Here is an 18067-nt window from a genome sequence, read left to right as displayed (position 1 = left end):
GGTGATATCTGGTCCAGAGAGGTAGATCTGTGTGTTATCAGCATAGAGGTGATACTGAAAGCCATGAGATTCTATGAGCTGTCCGAGGCCGAAGGTGTAAATGGAGAAGAGCAGGGGCCCTAGTACTGGACCTTGCGGGACTCCGACAGATGGGGGCGAGGTGGGAGACGCTGAATGTCTGGTCTGTTAGGTATGATGAGATCCAAGATAGGGCCAAGGCTGTGATGCCAAGAGATGAGAGGGTCTGTAGTAATAGGGAGTGGTCGACTGTGTCAAAGGCAGAGGACAGGTCCAGTAGGAGGAGGACAGAGTAGTGTTGCTTGGCCTTGGCTGTTAATATGTCATTGGTGATTTTAGTTAGGGCAGTATATCTGGATTGAAATACTTTCCACCCCATGTAGTCTGCGTCCATCTTTTTCTGTAGCTTCACAAGCTGAGTGTGCCCTCTCCAGGTTGTCCCTGGCCATTAGACAGAATCACACGGAAGGATATTTACGGCAATCCACTGCCCTGAATATAAGGCTCTCGTTGTCCCTAGCAGCCCAAGTTCTGCTGCTTACTCACTGCTGCCCTTACATTGACTGCCCATCACTTCCTGCCTCTGCCACTAGCACTCAGTTCCCCCTTCCCAACTGGGCTGGCCACTTTAGTTAACCCTGTCCCAGCTAACTGCAGACCCAGGGGTATTATATCTGTATCACATACATGGGGATTAAATATATCTAACCTTTAAGTGTCATGGAGCAATCCATCAGCTCCCACCACTGTTAGGGTACCGTTACACCTAGCGATGCACCAGCGATCCCGACCAGCGATATGACGCGGTCAGGATCGCTGGTGCATCGCTAGGTGGTCGCTAGTGAGCTGCCACACAGGCAGATCTCACCAGCGACATCGCAGGGGACGGGGATCGCTACTTACCTGTCAGATGCGGCGATCCTGCGTCCTCCCGCCCAGCTCCACGCGTCGCTCGTTGGCTCCACAGGAAGCCCAGCAGGAAGTAGCAGACGAGGAATGGTCCAGGAGCTTCTCGCGCGATCAGCGATAACCAGCGGGGGAGCCGGTCAGAGGTAAGTATCAGACATAGCGATATCGCTAGCAATATCGCTGCTACGTCACAAAATCGGTGACTTTACAGCGATATTGCAGTGTGTAACGGGGGCTTTACACGTGCACTAAACAGGTGAGCTGGATAACCTATTTGTCTATTCACCGTCACATAAGTTCACCCGAAAAGGTTAGAGTGCATTTCAGGATCTTCCTGAAATTTCAACCGAAAGCCAAATATCCCTAACTATTTGTGATTAGTGTATGTATAATACACATATATATACACTGTGTTCATAACACACACAATAAACTTTTGTACACAGTATAATACACATACACGTTAGACACGCTCCCCTGTCCCCTCTAGCGCCGTCACATCCCAGCAGAGGTGTGGAGGGCATGTAACATACAGAGGGCAGCAGACTTCTGTATTAAGAGCTTAGTCCATAACAACTAAGAATATTTACAGCTTATTGTCAAGTCTATCATTGCCCATCATTAACACTTGATAATATATAACAATACAAGAAGATTTTTGGTTTTAATTTTATCTTTATTAGTATAAAACTCTGGGCTGATTATAATATGTAATAATAATTATTACAATCATTGTAATATGTCGCTGGCGAGCTCTGAGCGGTCGGCCTTCTTGCTGCAGAGCTCTAGATTCCCTATATGTAAAGTCATAAAGTTAAAGGCATTCTGTCACCAGGATTTGTTACTCCATCGAGGGTTGCTAGAAATTACTGGAAAGTCCGTAAAAATAGATGACTTTTTTTCCCTTGTATAAAAAATGTAATGCATGTGTGATTTTTGTGACTCTTATAACCTTATTATGACTGTAATTATCACCAGTGTGCAGTTCACAGTAAATACAGCTAATGTCGTCGTATCCGAATTATGGTCTGTAGAGGCGTATCACTCCTAATCATAATGACTTATTATGGTTTTCCAATGTGAGCGCAAAATTTTTTTTTTCTGTCTCTGATTATTTGATAAGCTATTCAGAAAAGAAATCAAATTTGCTACCCTGAACCGATAAGAATGCAGCATGATGTAGGGTCAGAGACCCTGATTCCAGTGATGTCACTTACTGACCTGCTTGCTGTAGTTTTGTTAAAATCATTCTTTTATCTGCTGCAGATATCACAGTTCTCTTAATGCTGAGCTCTGTATAACCCCGTCCACACCTCTGATTGGCTGCTTTCTGCATAGGCAGAGCAGAAAGCTGCCAATCGGTGGGGTTAGACAGAGCTCATGAATATGGAGAATTACATGGTAGCAGCTTTACTAGTCCTCTAGTGATAATCTCCTGCTGATAAAAGTGATTTTATCAAAGCAACATCAAGAAGCCCAGTAAATGACACATCGCTGCAATCAGGGTCTCTACAGTATCACTACATTATACTGCTGTCAGATTAGCTGATAAAAACCTGCTGACAATTTCCCTTTATATTATAAAATTGTGTCTGCATGCGACCACCACTAGAGGGAGCTAGCAGAAGTCAGAATTCTGTATCTTCCTTTAAAGGGTTCACCCCCAAAACAAGATTTGTTACCGACTCATAGGACAGAATGTGAGTGTATGATCGCTGGATGGTCAACAAAATGGGAAGCAGACGTCCCTTGTGTGAATGGGGCAGCCGTGCTCGTGCACGCCCACACTCCATTCATTTCTGTGTGACTGTCTATAATATCCACTCTGTCATTCTGGTAGAAGTGATTAGAGCGGTGGTCACACATTACACCGCTCCACAGGAAACTTCGGGACCTCCGTAATTGGGATTAGTGTGACCCCCATTTCTCATGTAGGTGATTAATGTTTATTCTTATTTCTATCTAGATGACCTTTAATAACGCTCACCAAAGCCGTAATATGGACGCAGTCGTCTGCTCACGTGTGCTCTGATCACATGTGAGGATTCGGTTTCTCATGACCCTACTTCTACCACTAAAGGGATTTTAAGTGTGAAAACTAGCATTACATTTTGGCTGTATCCGCCGAGCGTGCATCACTGTTCTGACCTCAGCGTGAAGCCAGGACTATGGATATGTATGATTATATGTGCTGTGTACTCCGTTATTAGCCCCAGGGGTCACTGTGCATCCAGATCGCCCCTGATCACATTGACTTGTATCTAATATATAAGCTCTTAATTAAAAATCCCGAACCAGGTTCAGGGATGAGTGATGAGATAGGTACAAGCGTGAGAAAATCCCCCTTTCCAGCCATATTTATGAAGCCCCCGCGTATTGCATTCCATAGGCTCCAAGGCTAACAGCGGCCGTAGATTCCCCATCCATGTCTGCAGCCATGATGCACGAGCAGAAATATTCCAGTGTTATTGGAGATAGCAGGCCTGGCCGTGTCACTGACAGATTTTTGAATGTCACCTCCATCTACAAAAGCCGTTAAAATCTCCATGGTCCAAAAAATCTAAAGGAAAAATGAGAAGAACAGCAAAAAAAAAAGGAATACCATTAAATTGCTGGGAAGGACTGTGTCCCACGGTAAAGTTAATATTCGCTCATTCACTCCAAAGAAATTAAGTGTTTCAGTTCCGAGCTCAATGAGATCGTGTTTCACGAGGTCTATTGGTTTTTAAACGACAAAAGCTATAAAGACAGAAGTAAAAATATATATATATGTCATGTATTGGCCGGGTGCAGACACTGCTGCGTGAGTCAGCGGGCGGGTGATGTGCTTTCTTCATTGGCGCAGTCGCGCACATGTACGTAGCATTAATCACAGCGACGTTTCAGCAAGTGCTTCTAGGGTGCTGTGTAGGGGGCAACAGATGCTGGGGGTCGCAGGCATCTTAGAATTATTGCATCTGGAAAAAACTATTTTGGGATTTGCTGGCAGAGAATCCACAATGTATAACCGTATACCCGTTGTGGACGACATTTATACCCTATGGAAATAATTTGCAGCAGAACCTGACCTTCGGTGGGATTTTGATGTCAGCTCTGTCGATCCATGCTGCAAATTTTCAACACTGATTTCAACTTTTGCAACTAAAGGTTGAAATCCGTGACGTATCTGTATGTAACCCATGCGGATGTTGTTGCTGATTTGATGCAAATCCACTGCATCTCAATATACCTTTACACTGAGATCTCCTCTTCACAGATCCTTTTTTATCTATGTAAATATGCTCAAAATTTACTCCTGAATGCCTGAAATGCGTGCTCTACGATGTTGCTACCTACATGAGGCAGCTCTACCTCTGCAACATATCACAGGAGGAGTAGCACTGAACCTGACCCGATCCGGTGATCCAGCTTCAGAGCAGCGTGCTTGTAAGATCTGAAGCAAAGAGCTTGAAAGCACTGCACTCCTTGTCTATGAGATATCCTGCATCTGTGGCTGGTAACTGAGGCAATGAGCGGTAAACTATAACATCATAACTCACTCAATTCTTGGGAACTTACATTATTTTTAATAAAAAGTAAATTGCAAACTTTCTTCTTTTTACCAGCACTTTGCTTTTTTATCCATTAAATGAGGACCTTTCACCGATTTTTTTTTTTTCATGTTGAACTGGACACATGACCTTTTTTTGGCCTCCGTTGCGGAGATGTTAGTAAGGTATTTGGTACCTAATAAGTTAATTTTCAGCAAGTAAGAGTGGTTGTAATCAGAGAGCTTTTACTGGGGGTGTGTACTTCTTTCCCTTGTATGACGTTAACCAATCTCAAGCAAGCCGCACTCAGGGGAAAGAAGAACACGCCCCCATCATAGCTTTCAGCAGGCTGTTCCTGTTTGAAACATGTAATGACAGACAGTCTGATCTCCCTGCAGAGCGATAACAAGCTTCTGTGAGCACAGCAGACATAAATGTGATTGCTAATCAAGAAGACTTGTGGTTTGTCCTGAGGAAGAAGTTTGTTTTACTTTAAAACCCGTTGACAAACCACATTCCTTTATCCTGGTTCTTGGTCCTTTTTCCCCACTTCTTGATTCGTTGACTATTTGCAGGTCTGCAGCAGCTTCATTGAGAGCATTGTGTGTTGTGGTTCACAACCCGACTAGGTGAGCAATTCCCTGTACACTAGCGTTCTTGTCACTTGGATAAGACACTATTGCACCTTTGTTTTTTCCACCTCTTCTACATAAGTTTGATTACTGACATATTTGAGCTTTCATCTCCTGGCAGTCCATGTGGGAGATGGGCAGTACAGCTGAGTTTAGCTGTGTCACATTACAAACCCTCTCCTCATAGTGTTGCCATCTCAGCTGTACTGCCACACTGCCTGCCTGGAGAGGAGTCGAAGATTTCATTAATCACTCCAGAGCTGAAAACTGTTTTGTAGATTTTACATTTTGACTCATTAAAGTATTGTATCGAGACATACCATTAACTTGTAATTAATCTTACGTTGACAACGCACACCTTGATTCCTATCACGTCATTCCTCCATATTATTGGTCAACGTCATACAGGGAAAAGAAGTGTCTAGTGAAAATTCTCTGATAACGCCCATTTTAACTTAATAAAATTAACTCATTGGGTGCCAAATACTCTTCTAATATCTGTGTAAAGGAAAGGCAAAATAAAAACAAAAACTCTTTATTCCGCTCTACAGCCATTATTACATCATGTGTCCAGTTCAATATCAAGAAGAAAAGTCAACTCCTTAATAATAGGAAGGATTCCTGCAGTCACCACTGAAGGGAGATGCTCGTAAGCTCCCTCTAGTGGTAGCTGTAGGAACTTAACAACAACAGGATCACTGCCTGATCACTAAAGCTCCAATTACTGGGATCCCCTCCAACCCGAAGAATGGGCCGTTACAGAGCTGTGTCTAAATGGAGTGCGGTTGAGAATGTGGCACTTCTGCTCCATTCTTAGCCTGTGGGAAATAGCCAAGCTCTGTCCTGAGATCGGTAGAGATCTGCATCGTTAGATCCCCAACAAATAGGGAAGTAATCCACTATACTGTAGATATGATATATCTTTTAAACTTTATAGAATTAAAATGTTTCTATCAATACAGGAGATATAGAGCGATGTATCAGAGAAACTTGGCTCTGACAATTTGAAAGGTATGTTAAAGGGAATCTGTCAGCAGGTTTTGCTATATAATCTGAGAGCACCATGATGTAGGGGCAGAGCCCCTAATTCCAGCGATGTGTCACTTAATAGCCTGTGAGTTGGTGTTTCAATAAAATCAGTGTTTTATTAACAGGAGATAATCATTACAGGACTAGGTGTCTTGTGCTTCCTAGTTCAACCATGATTCCAGCACTAATTAGCAGCTTATTCTTAATATACACAGGCCACAAATCAGTGATGTGGGCGGGTTATACAGGGCTCAGTGGTGTGGGAGGGTTATACAGGGCTCAGTGGTGTGGGCGGGTTATAGAGAGCTCAGTGGTGTGGGCGGGCTATACAGGGCTCAGTGGTGTGGGAGGGTTATACAGGGCTCAGTGGTGTGGGCGGGTTATACAGGGCTCGGTGGTGTGGGCGGGTTATACAGGGCTCAGTGGTGCGGGCGGGTTATACAGGGCTCAGTGGTGTGGGCGGGCTATACAGGGCTCAGTGGTGTGGGAGGGTTATACAGGGCTCGGTGGTGTGGGCGGGTTATACAGGGCTCGGTGGTGTGGGAGGGGTTATACAGGGCTCAGTGGTGCGGGCGGGTTATACAGGGCTCAGTGGTGTGGGAGGGGTTATACAGGGCTCGGTGGTGTGGGAGGGGTTATACAGGGCTCAGTGGTGCGGGCGGGTTATACAGGGCTCAGTGGTGTGGGCGGGTTATACAGGGCTCAGTGGTGTGGGCGGGTTATACAGGGCTCAGTGGTGTGGGCGGGTTATACAGGGCTTAGACTTTGAGGTGTGCTAGATCTGTAGCTTAGAAAACAGTGATTGTATCAAAATGATAGCAAGCAGGCAAGCAAGTGACACATCCCTGGAATCAGAGTCTATGTCCCTACATCATGTAAATCTTTATTACATAGCAAAAACCTGCTGAAAAAATTCCTTTAAGAAAATTAATCCACACATGATTTTGAAAGACAAGATGATAAAAGTGGTCTGACGCTCATAACAAGTTTTTTTTTTTTTGCTGTTTCAGGTGCAATTGCTGGCATTGTGGATCAGCCTATGCAGAACTTTCAGAGAACATCCGAGGCTCAGGCTTCCGCCGGACACAAGGCCAAAGGGGTCATCTCTGGTGTCGGGAAAGGAATTGTTGGTGTTTTCACAAAACCATTCGGAGGAGCTGCAGAACTAGTGTCGCAGACAGGATATGGTAAGTGGCACAGACCACCGTGGCGATCTGCATGTTCTATGGAACCCATAGAAGTCTATAAGAAGCCAAGCATGCGCAAACCGCTGCAGGTCGCTGACTCAGCCTGGAGCAGAGCGCCATCCTGCCTGGGAAAGCACTTCCTGAATCTCCCTTTTGGGTATAGGTTTTTTGTTTTTTTTTTATCTCATAATTTTTTTTTTAAATAGGCCATTTATGGTAATGAGAAAACTTATTTAAAGTGGTACTCACATCAGTTTTGTTTGTGATAGATACGCCTTTTCTTTGCGGGTTTTCCCTATAGCCTTGAATAAAGTGAGGAAAAGTCACCGATAAAAAGTACACTTGCATTTGCATTGTGATTCCGCAGCTGACACTCCATAAATACTAATTTAAGCTGTACATGATGTAACAATAAAGTTTTATCAAAGCTAAGTAACAGGAAATATGCAAAACAAAGCAGCTTTATTTAAAACATAACAAACCAAGCAGAGACAAATCCCGCACACCAAAAAAAGCGATAAAAAGCATGCAACATGTAAAATGGCACAAAACCTCAACCTAAATTTGCTAATTGGTGCAGAAAATCGCAACCAATCCTCATCGTAGGAACGTAGCCTTAATGTCTACCATGACTTTATCAGATCTCTATATAGACGGCTCCATGATAGCTGATGCAGCGTGTGATTTCTCTTCCCGGTCGATGGATTTGGCTTAAGCGTCATTCAGACATCGGTTTTTCTAGTTTTCCGATGTTTTTACAGATACATCCTGTCCCCATTATAGTGTACGGTGCTGATCACTCTTATATTTTTTTTGTGTGTCCGTAAAAAAAAAAAAAAATTCTCGGTGACATTTCTGTTTTTGATTCAAGTCACAGATGAACATTTCCCATACAAGTCCATAGGCGTGTGAAAATCATGGCCAGAACATGTATGGCATCAGGGTGCTGTCTGTTTTTACCATTGTAATGGGTAGGATAATGTTTTTATTATTTTTTTTTATTATTTTTGCATAAATTAAAATTACCAATGAAATAGATGGTAAAAAAAAACCCTGATGAAAATTGGACAATTTTTTTGCATACAAGAAAAATCACTAGTGTCTGAAAGAGGCCGTACAGCAGGTCAGACCTTTTCCAACACTTTAATAAACTGGGACATAATTTGCAGCAGAATTAGGCAAGTACCTGTCCAGGGACGGACACAGACAGAAGAGGCCCCTGTGTAATGACAGTATATGGATGGAGCCTTTGTGGTCTAATAGCTCATCATAATGCAGCCATTGGTGCTTTGGAGGTGGTGGTGACCCCTTCCCTCGTAGGCCCCTTTCCCCTGAGATCCCTGTCGGTTGCACCAGTGATAGGTCCGCCCCGGCATCTGTCAATCATCGCATTGTGTGAGTGAGGCCGTACATAGCGGTGGGTGCGAGACGTGAAATTCTGCCAGTGATAATGGAATTAGTGCGCAGAGAATTCTGGAACCGATTACATTCCAAGCTGTGCTCATTCTAATGTATGTGAAATCCATGAGCAAATGTTACTTTCCCCCCCATTTAAATCTTTATGAACTGGGATGTATATTTTGCAGTGGAAAAACCAGGCCGTGTTCACTCCCATCTCAGAGCATGTTCTCCATGTCTGGCGTTCCAGGGAATTCATCTCCCATAAAACCATTTTTATAGTATCGCTGAAGGTTTTACAAACCACTAATTCTTGCAGTAATGACCATGCCTCATTTATTAAACCTTTACAAGCCATCCCAATGTGCACATGTTGTCTCCTCTTCTCTCCTCTGCTGTTCTCGCGGTCGGCCGGCGCTTGCTGGCTCTCGCTGCCGCATCCTCGCAACCACATGTCTCCGGAGGGCTCATAAACCTAGATGTATCAGCGTTTAACAGCTGGATTAAGTAACTTCTCTATAAATACCGTATCTAGGCAAACGGTTTGTTTTTTCAATTTTTACCATCCATGACACGTATGGAGAAGAATTTTTCTTTTTAAAGCAAGAAGGTAACTTCAGCCCCGAGTTCTTTTCTTTCTCGGCGGAACTTGTAAACGACGTGTGCGATACCAGTCGGGAGATGGACGTCTCTCAAGAGTATTAGGTTTCCACTAATTGCTAATACAAGATTGCTTTTCAAACATTCATTTTTTGGGGATTTAAGCTAATGCCAATTCATGAGGGTTAAGTGCGCGGCCTTTGCATTTTAATGCTCCGTGTTGCAGAAGTGGCTTCCAAAGAACTGAGCTCATTGTGAAGGCCCTGAATGCTGAGCGGCGAGCAGTGGGCTGCACACGTGTAGCTTTATACACCATATCATTGTGTGTAGCCCTTTAAGAATCCCATGAATGAACCAGTATAATTATTGTGGGTTTTGTCTCTCAGGATTCTCAGATATTATGATACGAGAGCAAAAATAAGAAGTGTCCCCTCTAAGTGCCGTTATCTGTTTTCCTCACCCAGGAATATTACATGGGGCCGGACTATCCCAACTTCCTAAGCAGCGCTACCTGGCCAGTGATCTGCACACCCACAGCGCAGCCAACAGCCACGTGAAATATGTATGGTAAGGTTATTCATAGCTATGATGGCTACTTTGGTCATAACTTTAGGGCGTCTTAAACGAGCCTTAGGTAGACTGTAAGGTAAGACCCTTTAAAATGGAGGGCGACCCTACATTATATCAGGAAATCTGATGCTTAAAGGGAAAAAGTGACCTATTGTATAAATAAGGACTTTGTTACATTTATTTTTAAATAATATTTTCCTTTTTTCATATCATAATCTGCTTTAAATAAAAACGTTGAAATCCTGCAAATTTTCACACTGGCCACTTCAGACTATTTTAGACTCAGACTCCTGGTTATTTACAGAATACTTTTCAGAAGTCTCATTATCATCACAGACAGTATTCAATGAAAGGTAACTATCCTGATACACAGCTGAAAACACAGGATCCACTGTACGGTCCAGTAACAGCTCCCCATCCCTTTGCACACACTCATTAGATTCTTCAGCACAAAATAGTCAGTCTATTGCTACTAATGTGCATGTGGATTTCCTGAAAGGAGAACTTATGAGTCTAGAAAATCTCCAGTGTGAAAACTGCAATGTTATATCAGTACAATTAATATAAATACCTGATTTAACCAGGTGGTCAGTGACACATTCCTTGGTAGGCAGGCATTATGGAACAATGACAAAGCTTCCCAGGGGAATTGCAACAGTAGAAAAAAGAAAGATTCCTCCATACAGGTGAAAAGACATACAGTAAATGTGTCAAGCTTCACAGAGACCATAAAGGTCGAAATGTTTCCGTTTTTTCATGTGTATGGAGGACTAAGAGTCAAGTTTTAGGCTGGATTTACATAGTAATTTCCACAAATTAATAAGTTTTCATGTATCCTTTAATAAGATGGGAAGGGAAGCAAAAGACCAGAAAAAGCCATACACCTGACAAATGCTATTGAGAACTCTGCTAATAGAAGTGGAAAGGAAGAACAAAGACGAAAGAATCTAATTAATAACAATATTGGAGAAAGAGAAACCAATCACAAACTAAAATGTTTCTATACTAATGCACAAAGCATGGGCAACAAACAAGGAGAATTGGAACTACTAACACAGGAAAAGAAATATGATGTCATTGGAATCACTGAAACTTGGTGGGACGATACACATGATTGGAATACAAGACTAGAAGGATACAACTTATTTGCAAGAAACAGACTTGATAAACGAGGAGGGGGTGTTGCATTGTATGTTAGAAACGCATATATCTGCACAGAGATTGAAGCTTCAGAGACTGGGAGTTCTGTGGAAACTGTTTGGGTAAGAATACAAGGACAGAACAATGGAAAGGACACCATTGTAGGCATTTACTACAGGCCGCCTGTGCAAGCTGAAGATATGGATGAACTCTTTATGCATCAAATGGCCAAGTTCTCCAAAAAATATGACATAGTTGTCATGGGAGATTTCAACTATCCAGACATTTGTTGGGAATCTCTCTCAGGCAAAACTAACAGGTCAAGGAAATTCTTATCCTCTCTTGCTGACAACTTTATCTTCCAAAAGGTAGGGGAGAAAACAAGGGGAACTGCTACCTTGGATCTAATCCTTATAAACAGGGAGGAAATGGTTGAGGAGGTAAAAGTGGCTGGAACCCTAGGAGGTAGCGACCATGCTATTTTAGAATTTTGGATAACTAGAGGCGGAAGACCTGTGAAGACTCAGACGTCAAGGTTAGATTTCAGAAAGGCAGATTTTAAGGGATTCAGAAAGATAATTGGAGGGATCCAATGGCTGGATATCCTTAAAGACAAAAATGTCCAGGAAGGATGGGAAATCTTGAAAAATGAAATTCTCAAAGCACAGTTGTTAACAATTCCGAAAAGAGGGAAGAATAGGAAGCATTTAAGGAAACCAGGATGGGTGAACACAGAACTTAAGCACATGCTAAAAAGGAAGAAAAAAATGTTTATAAAATGGAAAGAGGGAGGCATATCTAAAGAAGAATATAATGCTGTCTGCAGAATCTGCAGGGCACAAATCAGATTAGCTAAAGCTGAAAATGAATTGAGGCTTGCAAGAGATGTCAAAAGCAATAATAAAGGATTTTGGGGATATGTCAAAAGTAAAAGAAAAGTCAAAGATGCTATAGGATTTTTACAGGATGAAAATGATGAAATGGTAAGACAGGATGTTGAGAAGGCTGAACTTTTAAATTCCTATTTTGCATCTGTTTTCTCTCAGAAAGGAAATGTAACACCAACTGTTATTCACTGTCCTATTAAGGGAATAGAAGAATCCAGGATATCTATAAACAGAAAGATAGAGAGGAAACACTTAGCTAACCTAAATGAATTCAAGTCTCCAGGTCTAGATGAATTACACCCCAGAGTACTGAAGGAGATAGCAGAAGAAATTTCTGAACCACTCTCCATAATCTTTGAAAATTCTTGGAGAACAGGAGAAGTGCCAGAAGACTGGAGAAGAGCAAATGTTGTTCCTATCTTCAAAAAGGGGAAGAAGGTGGACCCAGGCAACTATAGGCCGGTGAGTCTGACTTCTATACCAGGAAAGATCTTTGAACAAATTATTAAACAACATGTAAGTCAATGCCTGGATAAGAATGAAGTGATCAAACAGAGTCAGCATGGGTTTGTAACTAATAAGTCATGTCAGACTAACTTAATTTCCTTCTATGACGGTATCACTGATTGGGTGGATCAAGGAAATGCTGTAGATATAGTATATCTTGACTTCAGCAAAGCATTTGACAAAGTCTCTCATACAATCCTTATTGAAAAAATGACTAAGTATGGAATGGACAAGGCAACTGTTAGGTGGATTCATAACTGGCTTAGTGATCGGACCCAAAGAGTGGTCGTAAATGGCTGCACATCCAGTTGGAAGAATGTCTCAAGTGGGGTACAACAGGGCTCTGTCCTGGGCCCTGTATTGTTCAACATCTTTATCAACGATTTAGATGAAGGAATTGAGGGTAAACTGATTAAATTTGCTGATGACACAAAGCTAGGAGGGATAGCTAATACTAGAGAAGAGAGAGAGAGGATTCAAAAAGATTTAAATAAACTGGAGAAGTGGGCAGTAACTAACAGAATGGTTTTTAACAGGGAGAAATGCAAAGTACTACATCTGGGCAATAAAAATGAAAAAAGCATATATAGAATGGGAGGAATAGGGCTAAGTGACAGCACATGTGAAAAAGACTTGGGTATACTAATAGATCACAGACTGAATATGAGTCAACAGTGTGATGCAGCAGCAAAAAAGGCAAATGCAGTTCTAGGATGTATTAACAGAAACATACAGTCTAGATCACGTGAAGTCATTATTTCCCTCTACTCCTCTTTGGTCAGACCTCATCTGGAATATTGTGTCCAGTTTTGGGCACCACATTTTAAAAAAGACATCAACAAACTGGAGCAAGTTCAGAAAAGAGCGACCAGAATGGTGACCGGTCTGCAAACCCTGTCTTATGAGGAAAGGTTGCAGGATTTGGGAATGTTTAGTTTGCAAAAGAGAAGACTGAGAGGAGACTTAATTGCTGTCTACAAATATCTAAAGGGCTGTCACATTGTAGAAGGATCAACTTTATTCTCATTTGCACAAAGACTAGAAGCAATGGGATGAAACTGAATGGGAGGGGAGACAGATTAGATATTAGAAAAAACTTTTTGACAGTTAGAGTGATCAATGAGTGGAACAGGCTGCCACGAGAAGTGGTGAGTTCTCCTTCAATGGAAGCCTTCAAACAGAGGCTGGACAGACATCTGACTGGGATGATTTAGCGAATCCTGCTTTGAGCAGGGGGTTGGACCAGATGGCCCAGGAGGTCCCTTCCAACTCTATGATTCTATGATTCTATGATTCTAAGATGTGTAGTAGAGGGGTTACAAGGACACTAAACTTCAGGAAGGCAAATTTCCAACGGATGAGAGATGATCTTGGTGCAATTAACTGGGACGATATCCTGAGACATAAAAATACACCAAGAAAATGGGAGACGTTTATTAGCATCCTGAATAGGAGCTGTGCACAATATATACCGTATGGGAATAAACATGCGAGAAATAGGAGGAAACCACTATGGCTAAATAGAGCTGTAAGGGGCGCAATAAGAGATAAAAATAAAGCATTTAGAGAAATAAAGCAAGTAGGTAGTGATGAGGCATTAACTAAATACAGAAGATTAAATACATTCTGTAAAAGGCAAATCAAGGCAGCAAAGATTGAGACAGAGAGACTCATTGCCAGAGAAAGTAAAAATAATCCCAAAATATTCTTTAACTACATAAATAGTAAGAAACTAAAAAATGATAGTGTTGGTCCCCTTAAAAATAGTCTGGGTGAAATGGTGGATGAGGAAAAAGCCAATATGCTAAATGACTTTTTTTCAACAGTATTTACACAAGAAAATCCCATGACGGATAACATGATCAGGGATAAAAATTCTCCGTTAAATGTCACCTGATTAACCCAGCAGGAAGTACGGCGGCGTCTAAAAATCACTAAAATTGACAAATCCCCGGGCCCGGATGGGATACACCCCCGAGTACTGCAGGAATTAAGCACAGTCATAGATAGACCACTATTTTTAATCTTTAAAGATTCCATAATAACAGGGTCTGTACCACAGGACTGGCGTATAGCAAATGTGGTGCCAATATTCAAAAAGGGGACAAAAACTGAACTTGGAAATTATAGGCCAGTAAGTTTAACCTCAAATGTGGGTAAAATCCTGGAGGGTTTTCTAAGAGATACTATACTGGAGTATCTGGAGAAGAATAACCTCATCACCCAATATCAACATGGGTTTACAAGGGACCGTTCCTGTCAGACTAATCTGATAAGCTTTTATGAAGAGGTAAGTTCCGGACTGGACCAAGGGAATGCAGTGGACGTGGTGTACATGGACTTTTCAAAAGCTTTTGATACGGTGCCACACAAAAGGTTGATACATAAAATGAGAACAATGGGGATAGGGGAAAATATGTGTAGGTGGGTTAAGAGCTGGCTCAGGGATAGGAAACAAAGGGTGGTTATTAATGGAGCACACTCGGACTGGGTCACGGTTAGCAGTGGGGTACCACAGGGGTCAGTTTTGGGCCCGCTTCTTTTTAACATATTTATTAATGACCTTGTAGGGGGCATAGAGAGTAGAATTTCAATATTTGCAGATGACACTAAACTCTGCAGGGTAATCAATACAGAGGAGGACAATTTTATATTACAGGAGGATTTATGTAAACTAGAAGCTTGGGCTGATGGCAAATGAGCTTTAATGGGGATAAATGTAAGGTCATGCACTTGGGTAGAACAAACAAGATGTATAATTATGTGCTTAATTGTAAAACGCGGGGCAAAACTGTCACTGAAAAAGACCTGGGTGTATGGGTGGACGACAAACTCACATTTCGTGGCCAGTGTCAGGCAGCTGCTGCAAAGGCAAATAAAATATTGGGATGCATTAAAAGAGGCATAGATGCTCATGAGGAGAACATAATTTTACCTCTATATAAGTCACTAGTGCGACCACACTTAGAATACTGTGTACAGTTCTGGTCTCCGGTGTATAAGAAAGACATAGCTGAACTGGAGCGGGTGCAGAGAAGAGCGACCAGGGTTATTAAGGAACTGGGGGGGTCTGCAGTACCAAGACAGGTTATTACACCTGGGGTTATTTAGTTTGGAAAATCGAAGGCTTAGGGGTGATCTTATTACAATGTATAAATATATGCGGGGACAATACAAAGACCTTTCTAATGATCTTTTACTCTTAGACCTGTGACGGGGACAAGGGGGCATCCTCTACATCTGGAGGAAAGAAGGTTTAAGCATACTCACAGACGCGGATTCTTTACTGTAAGAGCAGTGAGAATATGGAACTCTCTGCCATATGATGTTGTAATGAGTGATTCCCTACTAAAATTTAAGAAGGGACTGGATGCCTTGAAAAGTATAATATTACAGGGTATATACACTAGTTTCCTTAATATTGCGTTGATCCAGGGAGCTAGTCTGATTGCCGTATGTGGAGTCGGGAAGGAATTTTTTTCCCCAATGTGAAGCTTACTGTTTGCCACATGGGGTTTTTTTTGCCTTCCTCTGGATCAACATGTTAGGGCAAGTTAGGACAGGATATGGGTTGAACTAGATGGACTTAAAGTCTCCCTTCAACCTTAATAACTATGTTACTGTGATAGTGGCTCTGTCAGGGCTTACGTCCAAACCATCAAATGACTAATATGTTTGACGATCTTACATCAGTATGTGATAGACGTATACAACTGTAAAAGGCTGGTAAGCAGTTGAGTGAAAAAGTTTACATACCCCGGCAGAATTTTTGCTTTCTTGGCCTTTTTTCTGAAAATATGAATGATGACACCAAAACTTTTTCTCCACTCATGGTTAGTGGTTGGGAGAAGCCATTTATTGTCAAACTACTGTGTTTTCTCTTTTTAATTCGTAATGACAACCCAAAACATCCAAATGACCCTGATCGAAAGTTCACATACCCTGGTGATTTTGGCCTGATAACATGCACATAAGTTAACACAAATGGTTTTGAATGGCTACTAAAGGTAACATCCTCATCTGTGACCTGTTTGCTTATAATCAGTGTGTGCACATAAAAACTGTGTGAGTTTCTGGGATCCAGACAGACTCTTGCATCTTTCATCCAGCCACTGACATTTCTAGATTGTGAGTCATGGGGAAAGTAAAAGAATTGTCAACGGGTTTATGGGAAAAGGTAGTTGATCTGTATAAAACAGGAAAAGGATACAAAAAGATATCCAAGGAATTGATAATGCCAGTCAGCAGCGTTCAAAATGAGACTAACAATTGGAAAATCAGGGGCTCTGTAAAAACAAAACCACGGTCACGTAGACCAACAAAAATTTTGCCCACAACTGCCAGGAAAATTGTTCGGGATGCAAAGAAAATCTTACAAATAACATAAGTTGAAATAAGGGACTGTTTGAAAACTAGTGGTGTGGCTGTTTCAAGATGCACAATAAGGAGGCACTTGAAGAAAAATGGGCTGCATGGTCAAATCGCCAGAAGAAAGCCATTACTGCGCAAATGCCACAAATACCTCACCTACAATATGCAAAACAGCACAGAGACACGCCTCAAAGCTTCTGTAACAAGGTAATTTGGAGTGATGAGCCCAAAATTGAACTTTTTGGCCACAGCCATAAATGTTACATTTGGAGAGAGGTCAACAAGGCCTATGATGAAAGGAACACCATTCCTATTGTAAAGCATGGAGGTAGAACGCTGATGTTTTGGGGATGTGTGAGCTACAAAAGCACAGGAAACTTGGTCAAAGGTGAAGGAAAGATGAATGCAGCACATTATCAGCAAATAATGGAGGCAAATTTGCATTCATCAGCCCGGAAGCTGCGCATGGGACTTACTTGGACATTCCAAGATGACAACAATCCAAAACACAAGGCCAAGTCGACCTGTCCTTGGCTACAGCAGAACAAAGTGAAGGTTCTGGAGTGACCATCTCAGTCTCCTGACCTTAATATCATTGAGCCACTCTGGTGAGATCTCAAGCGAGCAGTTCATGCTAGGCAGCCCAGGAAATTACTGGAACTGGAGGATTTTTGCCAAGAAGAGTGGGCAGCTTTACCATCTGAGAAAATAAAGAACCTCATCCACAACTACCACAAAAGACTTCAAGCTGTCATTGATGTTAGAGGGGGCAATACACACGGTATTAAGAAATGGGGTATGTGAACTTTTGATCAGGGTCATTTGGATGTTTTGGTTGTCATTATGATTTAAAATAATAAAACACAGTAGTTTGACAATAAATGTCTTCACCCAACCACTAACCATGAGTGGAGAAAAAGTTTTGGTGTTATCATTCATATTCTCTGAAAAAAGGCCAAGAAAGCAAAAAATTCTTCCGGGGTATGTAAACTTTTGAGCACAACTGTAAGTGTTCTCATAGTCCATGTACAACACGAGGAATCTTCTCAGACTGATCTCATCTAAACATGAGGCTGCTGTATTGTAGAAAGCAAAAAAAAAATATTAATCCAAACATGGCTCTTCCATTACTTTACCGATAAATAGTCATGCTAAAAACTAAGTACAACCTACTAGGGTACAAAGGTTTTATGTGTCAGGACATAATAAAAATGCCTTTGGTACTGAGAGTTAAACTTTGTCATTATTTACCAAAAACAAGGCCAGAATGCAGAAGTGTGTGAAACCAT

At 41.8% G+C, this 18067-nt stretch overlaps 1 protein-coding gene across 3 annotated transcripts in view; it reads left to right on the top strand.

Annotated features, from left to right (window-relative positions):
- Positions 1-18067, top strand: part of VPS13B (vacuolar protein sorting 13 homolog B) — a 1297298-nt gene that overhangs the window by 1271827 nt on the left and 7404 nt on the right. For all 3 annotated transcript variants that reach the window (XM_073550458.1, XM_073550457.1, XM_073550459.1), the window contains exons 59-60: positions 7129-7305; positions 9768-9870. In XM_073550458.1, the coding sequence (XP_073406559.1) occupies positions 7129-7305; positions 9768-9870 (280 nt within the window). The remainder of the gene's footprint in view (positions 1-7128; positions 7306-9767; positions 9871-18067) is intronic.

Source organism: Dendrobates tinctorius, unplaced genomic scaffold (assembly GCF_039654945.1).
Source record: "Dendrobates tinctorius isolate UK_male_01 unplaced genomic scaffold, ASM3965494v1 ptg000165l, whole genome shotgun sequence".
Classification (NCBI taxonomy): Eukaryota; Metazoa; Chordata; class Amphibia; order Anura; family Dendrobatidae; genus Dendrobates; species Dendrobates tinctorius.
The sequence above is the reverse complement of the archived record's forward strand: the minus strand, read 5'-3'. Positions and strand labels throughout refer to the sequence as shown.